Raw genomic sequence first — 17914 nt, forward strand, 5'->3', positions numbered from 1 at the left:
GGATCACAGATCAGGGTACAAGAACACGGGGGATCACAAATCGGAGTACAAGGATATGGGGGATCACAGATCAGGGTACAAGAACAGGGGGGATCACAGATCAGAGTACAAGAACACGGGGATCACAGATCAGGGTACAAGGACATGGGGGATCAAAGATTAGAGTACAAGAACACAGGGGATCACAGATCAGGGTACAAGGATATGGGGGATCGCAGATCAGGGTACAAGGATTTGGGGGATCACAGATCTGGGTACAAGCATATGAGGGATCACAGATCAGGGTACAAGGATATAGGGGATTAAAGATCAGGGTATAAGAACACAGGGGATCACAGATCAGAATAATCTCTGTATTTGCAGACGATACTAAGCTAAGCAGAGCAATAGCTTCTCCGCAGGATGTGGAAACCTTGCAAAGATCTGAACAAATTAATGGGGTGGCAACTACGTGGCAAATGAGGTTCAATGTAGAAAAATGTAAAATAATGCATTTGGGTGGCAAAAATATGAATGCAATCTATAGACTAGGGGGGGGAACCTCTGGGGGAATCTAGGATGGAAAAGGACCTGGGGGTCCTAGTAGATGATAGGCTCAGCAATGACATTCAATGCCAAGCTGCTGCTAACAAAGCAAACAGAATATTGACATTAAAAAGGGAATCAACTCCAGAGATAAAACGATAATTCTCCCGCTCTACAAGACTCTGGTCCGGCTGCACCTGGAGTATGCTGTCCAGTTCTGGGCACCAGTCCTCAGGAGGGATGTACTGGAAATGGAGCGAGTACAAAGAAGGGCAACAAAGCTAATAAAGGGTCTGGAGGATCTTAGTTATGAGGAAAGGTTGTGAGCTCTGAACTTATTCTCTCTGGAGAAGAGACGCTTGAGAGGGGATATGATTTCAATTTACAAATACCGGACTGGTGACCCCACAATAGGGATAAAACTTTTCAGCAAAAGGGAATTTGAAAAGAATTGTGGCCATTCACTAGAATTAGAAGAAAAGAGGTTTAACCTTAAACTGCGTAGATGGTTCTTTACTGTAAGAGCAGTAAGAATGTGGAATACCCTTCCACAGGCAGTGGTCTCAGCGGGGGGCATCGATAGCTTCAAGAAACTATTAGATAAGCACCTGAATGACCGCAACATACAGGGATATATAATGTAATACTGACATATAATCACACACATAGGTTGGACTTGATGGACTTGTGTCTTTTTTCAACCTCGCCAACTATGTAACTATGTAAGGGTACAAGGATATGGGGGATCACAGATCAAGCTACAGGGACATGTGAGATCACAGATCAGGGTACAAGGACATGGGAGATCATGTATCAGAGTATAAGGATATGGGGGATCACAGATCAGAGTATAAGGATATGGGAGATCATAGGTCAGAGTATAAGGATATGGGAGATCATAGATCAGGCTACAAGGATATGGGGATCACCAATCAGGGTACAAGGACATGGGGGAATCACAGATCAGGCTACAAGGACATGGGAGATCATAGATCGGGGTACAAGGACATGGGGGATCACAGATCAGGGTACAAGGACATGGGGGAATCACAGATCAGGCTACAAGGACATGGGAGATCATAGATCGGGGTACAAGGACATGGGGGATCACAGATCAGGGTACAAGGACATGGGGGATCACAGATCGGCGTATAAGGGCAATAAAATTGGGACTGTACCATGTGATAGCTGTGACCAATAACAGTGATCACACTTTTAAACAAAGGGTTTGGGCCTTTTCCTCTTATGCCCAGTACACACGGTCGGATTTTCCGACGGAAAATGTTCGATGGGAGCCTTTTGTCGGAAATTCCGACCGTGTGTAGGCTCCAGCAGACATTTTCCATTGGAATTGCCATCGCACAAAATTTGAGATCTGGTTCTCAAATTTTATGACAACAAAATCCGTTGTCGGAAATTCCGATCATGTGTACACAATTCCGACGCACAAAGTTCCACGCATGCTCGGAATCAAGCAGAAGAGCTGCACTGGCTATTGAACTTCATTTTTCTCAGCTTGTCATACGTGCGGTAGGTCACAGTGTTCTTGATGTTCGCAGTTTCCGACCAACTTTGTGTGACCGTGTGTATGCAAGAAAAGTTTGAGCCAACATCCGTTGGAAAAAATCCATGGATTTTATTGGCGGAATGTCCGATCAATGTCCGATCGTGTGTACGGGGCATTACAGTAATTGGCTGTGAGAGAAAACAGGGTGTTTACAGTGCTCGGCAAAAAAAAAAGGACAAATGTGGCCCCTAAAAAGCCTTAAGGTGCTCCTTGGATTTTGGGCCCCTCTGTGTGGTTAGGCTGTGGAAAAGTCTCACACATGTGGTATCGCCATACTCAGAAGTAGAGTTGGGCGAACAGTTCAAGCAAAAGGCTTGGCCCGACCATTGCCTGTTCGGTGAACACCCGAATTTCCGGGGGCGCTCGGCAGGATGTTTGCCCACTGAGCACCCCACAATGCACTGCACAGTGCCAGGGCACAGAGCACAGTCAGAGCCATGATTGGACAAAGTCATGATGACTGTTCCCCCTTTTTTAATTCTTTTATCGTTTTTATATTTATGCCAGCGGCAGTCCTCAATTTTTTGTTTTCAAAAGGTTTTTATTGAGATTGTTGAAAGAAATACACATACATGTAAGGATGTATTAAGAGCGATAACCTACAGTGAAACTTGACAGCCGCAGTAAGTCAGAACTAGCAAGCATATTTACATTGATGTCTATGAGCAGCATGTATCACGGCAACAGATAAATTGAATTACATTCAGCGTTTGTAGGATATCATAATTCAGCGAAATCAACATAATAAAATCAAAAAGGGGGAGGGGACCAGAAACAAATCATAAAAAATTATGAAGGAAAAACAAAGAAGAAAGAAACCTTAAAACAGAGAACCAAAACAGGATAACCGAAATAAAATATAGCTTAGTTATGTTGGATGTTGCATGGTCAGTCTTGTAGCCTGAAAAGGAACCATGGATTCCATTTAATGTCAAAAATGGGTATAGAGTCATGAAGGGTGTGAAATATTTTCTCAGTTTTCTTAATAGAATCTATACGAGAAATAATTTGTGCAAAGGGAATTGAAGAGGATTTCCAGTGAAGAGCTATACCCCAGAGCGTAGCAATGCATATTGAGTGAATTAACCTCATCTGGGGTTTGGAGATCTCAGGGATATCTTGAAATAAAATGCAATGATGGAAGGTGAGGTGAACAGGGCTTCCCACCAATTTGTCTATCATAGTTAGAACCTCCTTCCAGGTAGGTTGCAATTTTTCACATTCCCAAAAGATGTGAATGTATGTACCTAATTTAGAGCAGCCTCTGAAGCAGAAAGGAGAGGAGTGAGGGAAGAATTTTTGTATGCGTGTAGGGGTATAATACCATCTGGTTGTTAGCTTAATGGCAGTTTCTTTTATAGAAAGGGATTTTGAGCATTTACATATGTTCAACCATCCCCTGTCCCAGTCTATGACATCTTGGTCCAGTGCTAGGTCTTGTTCCCAAAGTGATCTGTATTTCAGGGTCGGAGAGTCCTCAACCATGACCAGGGAACTATGGATCTGTGAGATAAGGCCCCTCTGACGAGGAGCCGCACGACACACATCCTCATATAGAGTAGAGTCTGCTGAGTAGGGGGGGGGGTAGTGGTGTTGAAAAAAATGTCTTATCTGAAGGAAGTGATAAAATTCCCTATCCGGGATAAGAAAACGGGCTTTAAAGGACGCAAATGAAATCAGTTTGGAGTTTTCTAAGAAGTCGTTTAATGTGATCAGGTTATGTTGGGTCCATCCGTCAAACAATTCCGGATGAGTAAAGGCAGTTGGGAATCTTGGGTCACCAATATAAGAGGCACCCAGGGATGGTTGGGAAATGAGATTGTATTTTTTCTTATATGTGTTCCATAGTGCTAAACTGACTGTGACTATTAGGTTTTTGTTAGAGACTTCTGTAAGGAGAGGGCAGGAAGACCACATCAAACCTGGTAGGTACAATGGGGAGATAGAGTCTTGTTCGAACTTTACCCAAGGGACCCTGGAATCTCTAATGTTCCACTGAGCTTGTTGCGCAAGTCTGCAAGCAATGAAGTAAAGCCAGATACGGGGAACCCCTAAGCCTCCCCTTTTAGAGGAATGATAGAGAACCTCTTTGGCAAACCTAGGGGGTTTATCTTGCCAGATAAATTTGTTCATGTATATTTGAAAGGTGAGGAGGTAAGATTTAGAAACCCTGATGGGGAGGGAACGGAAGAGGTACAACAATCTGGGAAGTATCACCATTCTAAGGGCTGTGATTCTACCTAGGAATGAGATACGCAGCTGAGACCAAGAGTGGAGTGTTTTCTTCAGTTTAGAAATCATAGGGGGGTAATTATGGTCAAAAAGTTTGCCGAAGTCTCCGGCCAGATCAATGCCCAGGTATGATAGAGAAGTATCCCTCCACACAAAATGGAAGGTATTTTTAAATTGTTGAATTTCATCTGGGGAAAAGCCCAGAGGTAGGGCGATCGATTTCGAGACATTGACCTTAAGGCCGGAGACCCCGGCAAAGTGTGAAAGAGTTTGGAGGAGATTAGGTAGGGAAATGTGAGGGTTCGTTAGAAACAAAAGGACGTCGTCTGCGTACATACAAAATTTATAGGATGATGAGCCCTTGGTGTAACCTGAGATGTTTTGATTGTTAAGGATCGCGATGGCAAGGGGTTCGAGGGCGAGGGCAAAAATCAGTGGGGAGAGTGGGCAGCCCTGGCGAGTGCCTCTACCAATGGGGAAGAACTCGGAATTGCATCCCGGGATTTTAATTCGTGTTTTGGGGTTCACATAAAGGGCACGGAACCCCTGTAGAAATTCCTCCTGGAATCCCATTCGTTGCAAGAGTGTATTAAGATAGCTCCAGGAGACACTATCGAACGCCTTGTGTATGTCTAGGCTAAGTAGAAATAATTGACGAGAGTTTAAATTGGAGTCTTGGATAATGTTAGAGGCTAATCTAATGTTATCTGTTATGAATCTATGGGGGATGAAACCAGACTGGAATGGTGAGATAAGAGAGGAGATTATGGAGGCCAACCTGTCTGCAAGGATTCGGCTGAAAATTTTTACATCAATGTTCATGACGGATATCGGCCTATAATTTTGGGGGAGTAGATGATTTTTATTGGGCTTGGGAATCAGGGACATGTTTGCGAGTAACATCTCCTCCGGGAAGTCCCCTCCTTGTAGGATCCAATTGAATAATTGAACTAAGCCAGGGGAGAGTAAGGTGGCAAATTTTTTGTAATAAATGGCTGAAAAGCCATCAGGGCCAGGGGCAGAGCCAGATTTTAGGGATTTAATGACGTTGAGAACTTCTGAAGGGGTGATGGGGGCATTGAGTTTCTCAGTCTGTGAAGTTGAGAGGGAGGGAATGTGGAGGTCTTGAAACCATGCGTCGTCTGCAGGGGAAGGGGGGTTTGGGTTTGGAGAGAGGAGGGAGGAATAAAATTGTTCGAAAATTTGGAGGACCTCCTTGGGGTGAGAAATGGGTGGGCCTGTATTTGAGGAAAGTTTATAGACATGCGTGGGGCGGAATGACTGGTGAAGCTTTCTTGCGAATAGGGTAGAGGAGGTGTTGTTGTGTAATAGAATTTTGGCTTTGGACCAGCGGAGGTCTTTTTCAATTTTGGAGGCTAAAAGGGAGTCTAGTTCGAGGCGCTTTTGGTCTATTATTTTCCTAGTGGATTCTAAGCCTAATATGTTAGTGTTTTTGTAAATGCGATCCAGGTCTGTAGTAAGAGATAAAATCTTTTGTCTGTGGTTCTTATTGTGAGAAGAGGCTATGCTGATCAATTTACCCCTTATGACGGCTTTGTGGGCTGTCCATAAAATGGGGAGGGGGGTGTCAGGGAGGGCGTTAAGGGAAAAGTATTCATCAATTGCTTTAGCGGTTTCAGATTCAACGAGAACGTCTGAAAGTAATGCCTCGTTCAGTCTCCAAGTGTATGGTGTAGGGGCCAACCCTATAAATTCGGTGGTAAAAGATGTCACATGATGGTCTGACCAAACACAGGGGTAAATCGTAGCTTTGGTGGAATTCGCCAATATAATTGGGGTAGTATATATGTAATCTAATCTGGCGTAGCTTTTATGGGGGTGCGAGTAAAAGGTAAATTCCTTGTGCCCTATATTATGAGTTCTCCAAGTGTCAACCAGTTGGTGATCTAAGAGGCCTTGGGTTAGAGACCTGGGGAACGCCTTGGAGATCACAGTAGAGGAGGATCTATCCAGAGAAGGATTAGCTACTAGGTTGAAGTCTCCTCCTATTATGATATGAGGAGAATTCAAGCAGGTCAGTTTATCAAAAAATGATTTGAAAAAGGAGGCGGGTGCATCATTCGGGGCGTATACACTGGCGATAGTTATCTCTCTATTATGTAGCACCCCTTTTATAATCAAAAATCTGCTATCTTTGTCTTTAAAACATTGTTTAACCTCCATTGGAAGAGAAGAATGAAGGAAGATGGCAGCACCCCTGCTCTTGGATGAATAAAGGGAGTAAAACGATTGGGGAAAGTTAAGTTTCTATGGAAGAATTTAGGGTGTGAGGTATGGGCAAAGTGTGTCTCCTGTAACAGAAGAATCTTAGCACCAATCTGCCCATACATGTCAAATGCCTTACGTCTCTTCGTAGGGGAGTTGAATCCCTTCACGTTATGTGAAATACATGTGATAGCCATTTTCAGTTAATTGGGACCTATCTAGTGATAGAGGGTTTAAAATGTGCCATCCTAGAGGATAATATTGTGTATTCAAATTAGGGTGTAGTGTATCCAGCAGGGGTGCCTCCACTCTCCCATCCGACCAGCCATCTACCCCAGGAGCAAACATAACAATCTGAGAAGCAACAACAACAGGTTTGGTGGTTTCATGAGGGTACAATAATATAAAAAAAAGTTTCAGGCTTTTCGTTAGCTGACAAGCTGTAAAGTAATGGTTATTAATACTTAAAAACCAAAAAAATAAAGAGAGGAAAAAATAGCAACAAAAACAAAAAAAACAAAACCAGGATGTGGAAGACCGCATCCAAACTGGATCAGGTAGAGAGAAGAGAAAAATAGTTCTCTTCCTGATGCAAAAACAGCAACTTACGAGACAACTAGGTCTCAATCCCAGCAAAACCGTAAAAATAAAAAAAATCTTTGCTCTCTGGGAGGGGAACACATCAAACAGCTCCAAGGGACAGTCGCACTAAGATGATACGGAACAGAATAGGTGCAGTGTGATCAAAAATTATGGGCATCAGCAATTCTTCAGCGAGGTGGGATGACGGGATCCTCTCCGATGTCATATCGAATCCTTCTCCTGTCTCTTCTGGGTGGTGGTGTTTGCCAGATGGGCGCTTGGCGGGGAGTAGAAGGAGGGCGACGAATCACGGCTGCATCTAGGAGGCCGAGCTTTACCAGGATTTCATGGCCTTCCTGTAGGGTGGTGGCTGTAAAAGTGGTGCCATTATGTGGGACTTGTAATTTAAATGGAAAGCCCCATCTGTAGCGGATATGAGCCGATTGTAGTGCAGTGGTGATTTCCTTTAGACTTCTTCTTCTGTCCAGGGTTGTTGGAGAAATGTCCGGGTAAATCTGGATAAGGCGGTCGTCCAGCGTTATCCGGGGTTGGTTCCGGGCAGCTCTTAAGATTTCCTCCTTGATGAGAAAGTCCTTCATACAGAGGACAATGTCCCTGGGAGGTTTATCATCTGGTGGTTTTGGGCGTAAGGCTCTATGAATACGGTCACATTTAAATGCCGCAGAGTCCCGTTCTGGAAGGAGTGATTTGAACAGTCTTATCACTGTTGGGATCAATTCAGTTTCGGTCTCGGGGATGCCTCTCAGACGCAAATTATTGCGTCTATTTCTATTGTCGAGATCTTCGACTTGTGTTTGGATGGCTGACAGAGCCTGGGTCAGGGATTCATGCTCACGGCTGAGGTCATTGTACGCTAAGGCTAGCTCGTCATGTTTAGTTTCAAGGAGCTCAGTGCGTGAGCCTAAGGCCGCGATTTCCTGGGATAATGTGTGAGAAGTTTTATGCAGCTCTGTTTGAAATTTCGTGGCCAATCTGGTATACATGGTCTCCAGGCTGACATCCAGATCTGCCTTAGAGAGAGTTGTATGGGACTCACCCGTCCTGTTTGCGGAGGGAGAGGAACTCAGTTGAGGCGGGGAAGCTGGAGCAGGAGATCTTCCTTTCCCGGCGGCGCCATCTTGCGACATGCTGAGCCGATCCCTCGTGCGGAGGAGATAGTGGGTTAGGGTGTTTTGAGAGGAAACTCCGGATTTCTTTTTCCTCGCAGGCATGCACCGTGTGTTGATGGCTTGAGGGGTGTTAAGATGAGGGTTGATAACGCTGTAAGTGGCCCTCTGGAAGCCGTTGAAGTCCTGAGCGGAGCGGAGCTACAGACTCAAGCGTCCATCTTCCTTGAAGCCGTGCATGCGCCCCCCGGCAGTCCTCAATTTAAAGTGCACCAAACACCACTTTTTATTGAATAAAGGCCATCCAATTACACATTTCCCAATTACTATTACATTTGGGTAATAATCTCCCCCATTATATCTGGGAGGCCAACAAGGAGAGGCAGATGTTCCCATGGCACAGTAAGGGGGCCAGCAGCGTATGTGTCCACAAGTAAAGGTGGACGAGGTCAGTTCTCAGACAGGGCATCATTTCCTCTGTTTAGTGATGTTGGCCGTGCTATCCAGCCACAGCATGCAGAGGAGGTGGTGGACTGGCTTACTAAACCTTCCTCATCCTCCTCATCCTCTATGACCCAAGCAGAGACTAGTGCACAGTTCTCTGCAGCTGCCAGAGCAGCTTATTCTGCCTCCTTGTCCACAGCTACTCCTGCCATAGCCCCAACATCAGGCATGGAGGAGTCAGCAGGGTTATTTGAACACAGCGTCAGTCCTGAGCCCTCCAAGAGCAACTGTGATAAGTTACAGGGTGCAACACCCAGGGCCCAATTTCTCCACACCTATGTGACATTTTTAAAAACAGAATCTATTCCTGCATTTGCCAAAGATAACTGCGAAGGGTTACGGTGTGAAGGCACCACCAACACCCAACACAGAATTTTTCCACACCTGTTACTTCTATCCAAAGTCTGCTAAACAGACACCAGACTTTAATGAAAAAAAATTGTTAATCTTGACCTGAGTATAATTTGGTTTCTTCACAAAAGGCTTGCTCATTGTGGTGCAAAGCGTTGCTATTTCCATCCAAAGTCTGCCAAAGAGACACCGGAATTTATCCTACAAATCTCTAATCTTGTTCCCAGTGTACTACATTGTGGCCTCGTACAGACTGGCTACCCAAGACATGTTTACTAAATAAAGAAAGTTTATAGAGAAAATCAATTTAAATGTCTTTTTTTCTTGATAAATGTCAGTTTTGCTGCAGCAGGTTCTATGCACAGTACAGGCAGACTAAGGGGACCCCCCAGGCACTATATTTAAAGGAATTATTCATTTTTATTGTAACACTTTAGGCATCATTAAAATCACTGCTCCTTTCAAAATTATCTTAAAAAAAAAATGTTTGCATTGATACATGTCCCCCAGGGCAGTACCCGGGGCCCCCATATCCCTTTTAACCACTTCCGCCCTGGGTTTGCCTCCTTAAAGACCAGGCCATTTTTTGCGATTCAGCACTGCGTCGCTTTAACTGACAATTGAGCAATAATGCGATGTTGTACCCGAATAAAACTGATGTCCTTTTTTCCCCCACAAATAGAGCTTTCTTTTGGTGGTATTTGATCACCTCTGCGGTTTTTATTTTTTGCGCTATAAGCAAACTTGAAAAAAAAAAAAAATTTTATACTTTTTGCTATAATACATATCCAAAAAAATATATAAAAAAAAATGTATTCATCAGTTTAGGCCGATATATATTCTTCTACATATATTTGGTAACAAAAATTGCAATAGGCATATATTGATTGGTTTGCGCAAATGTTATCACGTCTACAAGCTATGGGATAGATTTAGGGACTTTTATTTTTTTTTATTGTTTTTACTAGTAATGGCGGCGATCTTCGATTATTAGCGGGACTGCAACATTGCGTCTTACAAATCTGACCCCAAATTACACTTTTTTGGGGACCAGTGACATTATTACATTGATCAGTGCTATAAAAATACACTGGTCAATGTAAACAAGACACTGGCAGGGGAGGGGTAACACTAGGGGGTGATCAAGGGGTTAAGTGTGTTCCCTAGGTGTGTTCTAACTGTAGGGGGATGGGCTCACTGGGACATGACAGAGATCACTGTTCCCGATCACTGGGAACAGTAGATATCTGACATGTTCCCTGTCAGAACGGGGATCCGCCTTGTTTATACTGGCAGATCACTGTTCTGCCTCTGTACTAGGCAATTGCGGGTCTCCGGTGAACATCGAGTCCGCTCGACCCACGGGCATGCTCCTGCAGCGTGCAGTGGGTGCGAACCCGCCCGCAACTGCGCCTGCACGAGCCGCCATACAGATTCAGCGATTCACGCAGAAGAGCCGACCTGCGATCGTATAAAGACAGTGGCTGGTCAGCACGCAGTTAACTTGAATATAAGCCTTCAAAATGGGCACTTTTCCAAGGACAAATCAGCACATGAAGAGGCCATGGAGGAAAAAGAAAGAGGGGGGGGGGTGGAGGAGAGAGGTGTAGCAGAATCACCATTAGTAGAATTTTGGAGGCGTGGTGGTTCAACAACCTCCAACACTACTGCACCCTGTCCTGCATCCTTCCCAGCTGCCAGAAGAGTCACCCAGTGCGTGGTGAAAGATAAGTAACGTCCCTGTCCATGCCTGCTGGACCATGAGTCAGCGGTAATATGCACCTTACCGCTGACCACCCTGTCCAGCGAGGACAAGAGATTGCCTTCCACATGCCAGTAGAGAGCCGGAATTGCCTTCTGTGAGAAAAAGTGTCATTTGAGAACCTGCCACTGAGGAACCGCACATTCCACAAACTCACGGAAGGGGGCAGAGTCTACCAACTGAAAAGGCAGCAGTTGAAGTGCTAGCAATTTAGCCAAGCTAGCATTAAACCACTGGGCATGTGGATGCTGGGAGCAAACTTCTTTCGGCGGTGCAGGAGCTGGGGCAGGGAAATTTGCCTGGTACAATCTGACGTTGGTGTACCGATAGCAGATTGCCCCCAAGTATTTGGCTGTGACACACCTAATTCTACACCTTCATTCCTCTCAGTGCAGGTCTCTGAAATGACTGAATGTATAGTGGGGTTGGAGATCCCAGCTGATGAGGAGCAAGGAGAGGTCTGCTTTGTTCTTTGGTGTGGGTCTTTTAGGTACGCTTGCCAACAAACTGCATGGCAGGTCGACATATGTCTGGTCAAGCATGTGGTGACCAAGCGGGTGATGTTTTGGCCACGCGAGATACGCTTGAGACATATGTTGCAAATAGCAGCGGTGGGATCTGATGCACTTGTCTCAAAAAAGGCCCACACCAAAGAACTTTTGGAATAACGCGCAGAGACTGCAGCGCCCTGCACATGCGGAGCTTTGCGGTGTGATGCAGTCGGTGTGCTGCCCTTAAGCTGGCCTCTGGAGGGCATCTTGCCTCATTGTAGATGTGCCTCCTCCTCCTCTCTCCTATCAGGCACCCACATGGAGTCAGTGACCTCATCATCCCCTCCCTCCTCATCACTGAAGCAAAGCTGGCAGTATGCTGCAGCTGGGGGAGCATGACTGGCAGATTGCTGTCCTTCTTGGGCACCCCCTCTCTCTGGGCTCACGTTACTGCCTTACTCTAGCTGGGTACCATCATCGGAGCCTTGAAAATGCTGGGTATCCTCCTGGAGCATGTACCCAACACTGTGGTCAAACAGTTCGGGGGACTCCTCAGGAGGACATGGTGGGGCTAGGGAAGGAGTGACTGATGCCATTGAGCCGAGGGAAGAGGCCGCGTTGACAGCTGCTTTGCCAGACAAAGTACCCTGAGCATGGGTGATAGAGGATGAGGAGGATGAGGACGGCTTGGTCATCCACTCTACCAAGTCTTCTGCATGTTGCGGCTCAACACGGCCAGCTGCCGAAAAAAAGGCCAAGCGTGTTCCACGGCCATGTTCTGATGAGGATGCACCGTCTCCACGACCAGCACTGTTTTCTCTAGACACAGAGCCTGCTTGCCCTCTTTTATTGGCTTGTGGCTGTCTGCCTCTCCTTGTTGGCCTTCCAGACATACTGATGGCCTGCAGTGAGATGTATCTGCACAAAGCTGGGATGTATATATATATACTGATACTGCAGCTAGCAGAATCAACTGCCCGCCTGTAGTATTATTAGTATGAGAACACCAGCAATTGTCTTCAAGTAGCTTTAGATACACACTGTGCAGAGGACACAGTACACTAACTGTAAATACTGCAGCTGCCTGCCTGTGATACTAATAGGATCAGAAGAACACCAGCAATTGTCTTCAGGTAGCTTTAGGTGCACACTGTGCAGAGGACACAGTACACTAACTGTAAATACTGTAGCTTCCTGCCTGTGGTATTAAAAAGATCAGAACACCACCAATTGTCTTCAGGTAGCTTTAGGTGCACACTGTGCAGAGGACACAGTACGCTAACTGTAAATACTGCAACTGCCTGCGGTACTAATAGGATCAGAAGAACAGCACCAATTTTCTTCAGGTAGCTTTAGGTGCATACTGTGCAGAGGACGCAGTACACTAACTGTAAATATTGTAGCTAATAGGACTAATAGGATCAGAAGAACACCAGCAATTTTCTTCAGGTAGCTGTAAATACTGTAAAAACACCTGCCTGCCTGTCAGTAGGAAGAGAATAACAGGAACGGATCTAGCTAAACTGAATACAGTATATATATATATATACAACACCTAGGATGCATATATATACACAATACACTGTAAGTGCAGCTAACTGACTCGCCTGCCTACTCTATCTAACTTAAATCAAATGACACATTCTCTCTGTCTATCTATCTCTGCCACCACAACACACTACACAAGATCGCAACACAGGCGGCCTTATATAGTGTGGGGCGTGTACTAAACCCCCTGAGCCATAATTGGCCAAAGCCACCCTGGCTTTGGCCAATTACGGCTCTCTGTGATCGGCCAAGCATGAGGGTCATAGTGCATGCTTGGCCAATCATCAGCCACCAATGCACTGTACTGCGAATTATGTGCCGTGATGCGCCACTCGAATTTGGCGCAAACAGCCCATAACGTTCGAAATTCGACAAACAGTCAAACATGCGATGTTTGAGTCGAACATGGGTTCGACTCGAACTTGAAGCTCACCCCTACTAACCACCTTGCACTGTCTACTTTACAAAACAGGGTCATATTTGGGGGCATTTTTTACGCTTCTGGCATTTTATGGCCTCAAAAAATGGGACAGTCATTATAAAGATTGATCAATTTTCCAATATATATCTCATAGTTGTAGACATTTTCACACAGACTAAATGATATACACCGATTTGGTTTATTTTTACCAAATTAATACATTTTGGCCTAAGTGTACGAAGGATTTTTTTTTTTTTACAAAGTTTTATAAAAGAAACTAAGAGAAAATCTTTATATAGGAAAAAAAAAATCCAGCAGTGATTATGATTAAATATCAACAAAAAAAGCTCTATCTGTTTAAAAAAAATGATATAAAAATTATTTGGGTACAGTGTTGCATGGCTGAGTAATTGTCATTAAAACATGATAATGCTGAAAGATGGAGAATGACCGGGGCAGAAAGGGGTTTAACATGCCGGTCTTTAAGTGGTCAATAAACCTTCATGATTCTTGTCATCCCAGACACAAGGCAGATGTAATAAACAAAACAGGGCTGAGCATATTTTTTATAGAATGTGGTTTATTTCTTTTGAATATGTTCCTGAGCTTTCTGGTACAAACCAAACAAGGATCAGAGGAAGCAAATTATTTTATATGAAACCCGATGAGATGTTATCAAACCCGGCAACCAGATCCTGGAGAGATTTGCGTTCCATAATACGTCTTCTCTGAATCTCTTCTGACAGATTTCACTTTATATCTGTACTATTATTTTATCCAGCTTATCTCTGCAGAAGGAGAATCCAACAAACACTCTTCCTTCTTCTAAGATGATCACAGCTCTGGAAATGTTCATATTTGTGTTTTCACTTCTCATGGGTCTATCCGGGACAATGACCAATTCTTTACTTTTGACTTTGTATTTGTTACAATGGAAAAATTGCAGAAATTCTGTTGTCTGTGACCAAATCCAAATGTCTATAGCGCTTACCAATATTTTCCTGCAGGTCTGCCTTTCATTTGATGGCATGGTGGACACTCTGGTGAGGTTCTTCAACCTTGGTAAGAATGTATATCTATCAATGTTTACTTTAGAGTTGGCTTTTTTCTATGCCAGTACCTGGAACACCACTTGGCTTGCCATGTTCTACTATGTCCGATTGGTGAACTTTTCCCACCCTTATCTTCTGAGGATGAAAGCCATATTCCTGTCTTCTGTTCCTCAGCTCATCATGGGGTCAGTTCTTGGATCAATCATCATCACTTTGCCTCTTTCCTGGTTAACAGAAGTCAATCCTTTACACAACGTAACTTTGTTAACAAATGAAAGTGCTTATGACACTAATATAAATTTTAGTTTCTCCATGTGTAACTCATTCTTTGGATGTTTCCTTCCTATCACCCTGACATGTCTCTGCATCGGCAAATGTGTCACATCACTGCTGAGACATGTCTGGAGGATAAACCTCAGTAAATCTCACCTAACGTCCTCTCAGCTCCAGGGACACATCCGGGCCACCAGGATAATGATAATGAAACTTGTCCTAGATTTGACTTTTGTTCTTTTAGCGACGGTAGATTTATTGACTTCATTCCAAAATGATACTTTGGTATTTTGTACCTGCATAATTGCCCTGATGTACCCAACTCTTCAATGTCTCATTTTAATCCTTGGAAACCCAAAACTGAAAAGTAAATTATGTAGATAATACAAATTAACTAAAGACGTTTTCCTGTTTCATTTGTAATATAAATGATGTTTGGCCTAATTTCCATATTTATGTAGAAAAGGTAATGAGCAGCAACTACAATGAGATCACTGGGACCAGAATTGAAGGGGTCATCTCCACCAAGGAGACAATGATAGCAAAGATAGAAAAAAAAATAGTAGTGTTAATGGTTAGATCCCCTGTCAGGTCTATAGTGAGCTCTGTGTCCTCCTTGGGGAGATCCAACCTCATTCCTTGTCCCTAAACCAAGTTTTACTGGATTTTGTTGTTAATATAATAAATAAAATAATTTGGAAAGATATTTTAAAAAGTTTATAAATGATTTATATTATTAGGTCCTTGTTTGTCCTCACTTTATACAGCTCTAAATACTACTACTACTAATAATAATAAAAAAATAATAATATTACTAATAATATTAATAATAGTAATAATTAGAATTAAATATACAAAAAAAATTAAATAAAAATGGTGTGTACCTTCTATATACAATAAAGTCATCATACAGCATTTCCCCGTCTTTGTGTTTTCATCCGTATTTTTCCAACCACCAGCCAAATACACACATCTCCCCCAACAATGAGACTGCTACATGTCCCCCAGGGCAGTACCCGGGGCCCCCATACCGCTTTTAACCACTTCAGCCCCAGAAGGAATTGCCTCCTTAATGACCAGGCCATTATTTGCAATACGGCACTGCGTCGCTTTAACTAACAATTGCGCGGTTGTGCGACGCTGTACCCAAATAAAATTGATGTCCTTTTTTTCCCCACAAATAGAGCTTTCTTTTGGTGGTATTTGATCACCTCTGCGGTTTTTATATTTTGCGCTATAAACAAAAAAAAAGAGCAACAATTTTTTATACTTTTTGCTATAATACACATCCAAAAAAATATTTAAAAAAACCTAATTTATTTAACCAGTTTAGGACGATATATATTCTTCTACATATTTTTGGTAAAAAAATCGCAATAGGCATATATTGATTGGTTTGCGCAAAAGTTATCGCGTCTACAGGCTATGGAATAGATCTAGGGACTTTTTTGTTTTTTACTAGTAATGGTGGTGATCTGAGATTTTTAGCAGGACTGTAACATTACGTTGGACAAATCTGACCCCAAATTACACTTTTTTGGGGACTGGTGACATTATTACATTGATCAGTGCTATAAAAATTCACTGGTCAATGTAAAAATGACAATGGCAGAGGAGGGGTGACACTAGGGGATGATCAAGGGGTTAAATGTGTTCCCTGGGTGTGTTCTAACTGTAGGGGGGATGGGCTCACTGGGACATGACAGAGATAACTGTTCCTGATTAGGGATGAGCTTCATGTTGGAGTCGAACCCATGTTCGACTCGAACATCGTCTGAACGATATGGGCCGTTCGCGCCAAATTCGAGTGGCGCGTCATGGCTCATAATTCACTGCGGCATCGCAGTGCATTGCTGGCTGATGATTGGCCAAGCATGCACTATGACCCGCATGCTTGGCCAATCACAGCGCCGTCCGTAGAGAGAGCTGTAATTGGCCAAAGCCAGGGTGGCTTTGGCCAATTATGGCTCAGGGGGTTTAGTACACACCCCACACTATATAAGGCCGCCTGCACGGCGGCCCTGTGTAGTGTGTGTTCCGGCATTGAGAGAGAGAGAGACAGAGAGAGAGAGACAGTGTCATTTGATTTGAGTTAGATAGATTAGGCAGAACAGTCAGTCAGTTAGCTGCACTTACAATGTATTGTGTATATATATATGCATCCCAGGTGTTGTATATATATATATATATATATATATATATATATATATATACACTGTATTCAGTTTAGCTAGATCTGTTCCTGTTATTATCTTTCTACTGACAGGCAGGCAGGTGTTGTTACACTATTTGAAGAAAATTACTGGTGTTCTTCTGATCCTATTAGTACCACAGTCAGGCAGCTAGACTATTTACAGTTAGTGCAGTGCGTCCTGCTCACAGTGTTCAGCTAAAGCTACCAGTAGAAGGTTGGTGGTGTTAGAAATGGTATAGACTTCTCAGAGATTAGTTATGAAAGAGTTGCCATCATCCCTAAACAACATAGAATAGGAAGCTCAAAAGATTGGGATTTTTAAGGCAACAAAAGGCAAAAGTATTTAAAAAAATTGAATGAATTTATTGATACAAAAATAGTATTAAAACGTGAATTAAACATATGGACATATACATTTGAAAGAAAAACAATATGATGTATTACAAATGTGGCAAAAAATCCAACGCGTTTCAAAATAATTAAATTTCTTCTTCAGGGATAAATTTTGCCATAGTCTGAAAAGCATAAAGGTAACATAAGTATACATACATACATATTTACAATACCAGAAACAATGATGTATGAAGAAAGCTTACAGTAATCATGATTGACCCAACGAATTCCCAGCATAGCGCTCCAAAAATTTCCCCATTCGGTTAGTGAACAGTCTTTTATCGTGCAGAAGAGCCCCCAGATATCAAGATCCAAGGAGAGACGCCAAATTACCCCAAGTGAAAGAACAACGCTTGGGGAGAGGGGGGTGTGTGCAATCTGAAAAAATATATATATATATAAATTTATATATCCTCTGTGTGGAAAATATCACATCTGCGGAGATCAAAACCAACCTTGTATAAAAAATGAATTGAGTATGTCTTCGAGTATAAGAAGATTATTTTCCGTATGAAATAGAGAAGGAAAGTTTTCCTTCCTATAAAAAAGAATATAAACGTTATGAGAAAAAAAAAAAAAAAAATAAAAATAAAAAAAATATTATATTCAAAACAGAAGTGAATAGATGAAAATATGAAGGCTGACAAGGCCAATAATTAAACGGTA

At 43.1% G+C, this 17914-nt stretch overlaps 1 protein-coding gene across 1 annotated transcript; it reads left to right on the forward strand.

Annotated features, from left to right (window-relative positions):
- The first annotated feature begins 14364 nt into the window (after positions 1-14364).
- Positions 14365-15045, forward strand: LOC141147419 (taste receptor type 2 member 4-like). The gene has a single exon (XM_073634654.1). It carries the CDS (start codon positions 14365-14367, stop codon positions 15043-15045), a length of 681 nt encoding a protein of 226 aa, XP_073490755.1.
- Positions 15046-17914: the final 2869 nt, after the last annotated feature.

The sequence above is a fragment of the Aquarana catesbeiana genome, linkage group LG06, assembly GCF_042186555.1.
Source record: "Aquarana catesbeiana isolate 2022-GZ linkage group LG06, ASM4218655v1, whole genome shotgun sequence".
Lineage (NCBI taxonomy): Eukaryota > Metazoa > Chordata > Amphibia > Anura > Ranidae > Aquarana > Aquarana catesbeiana.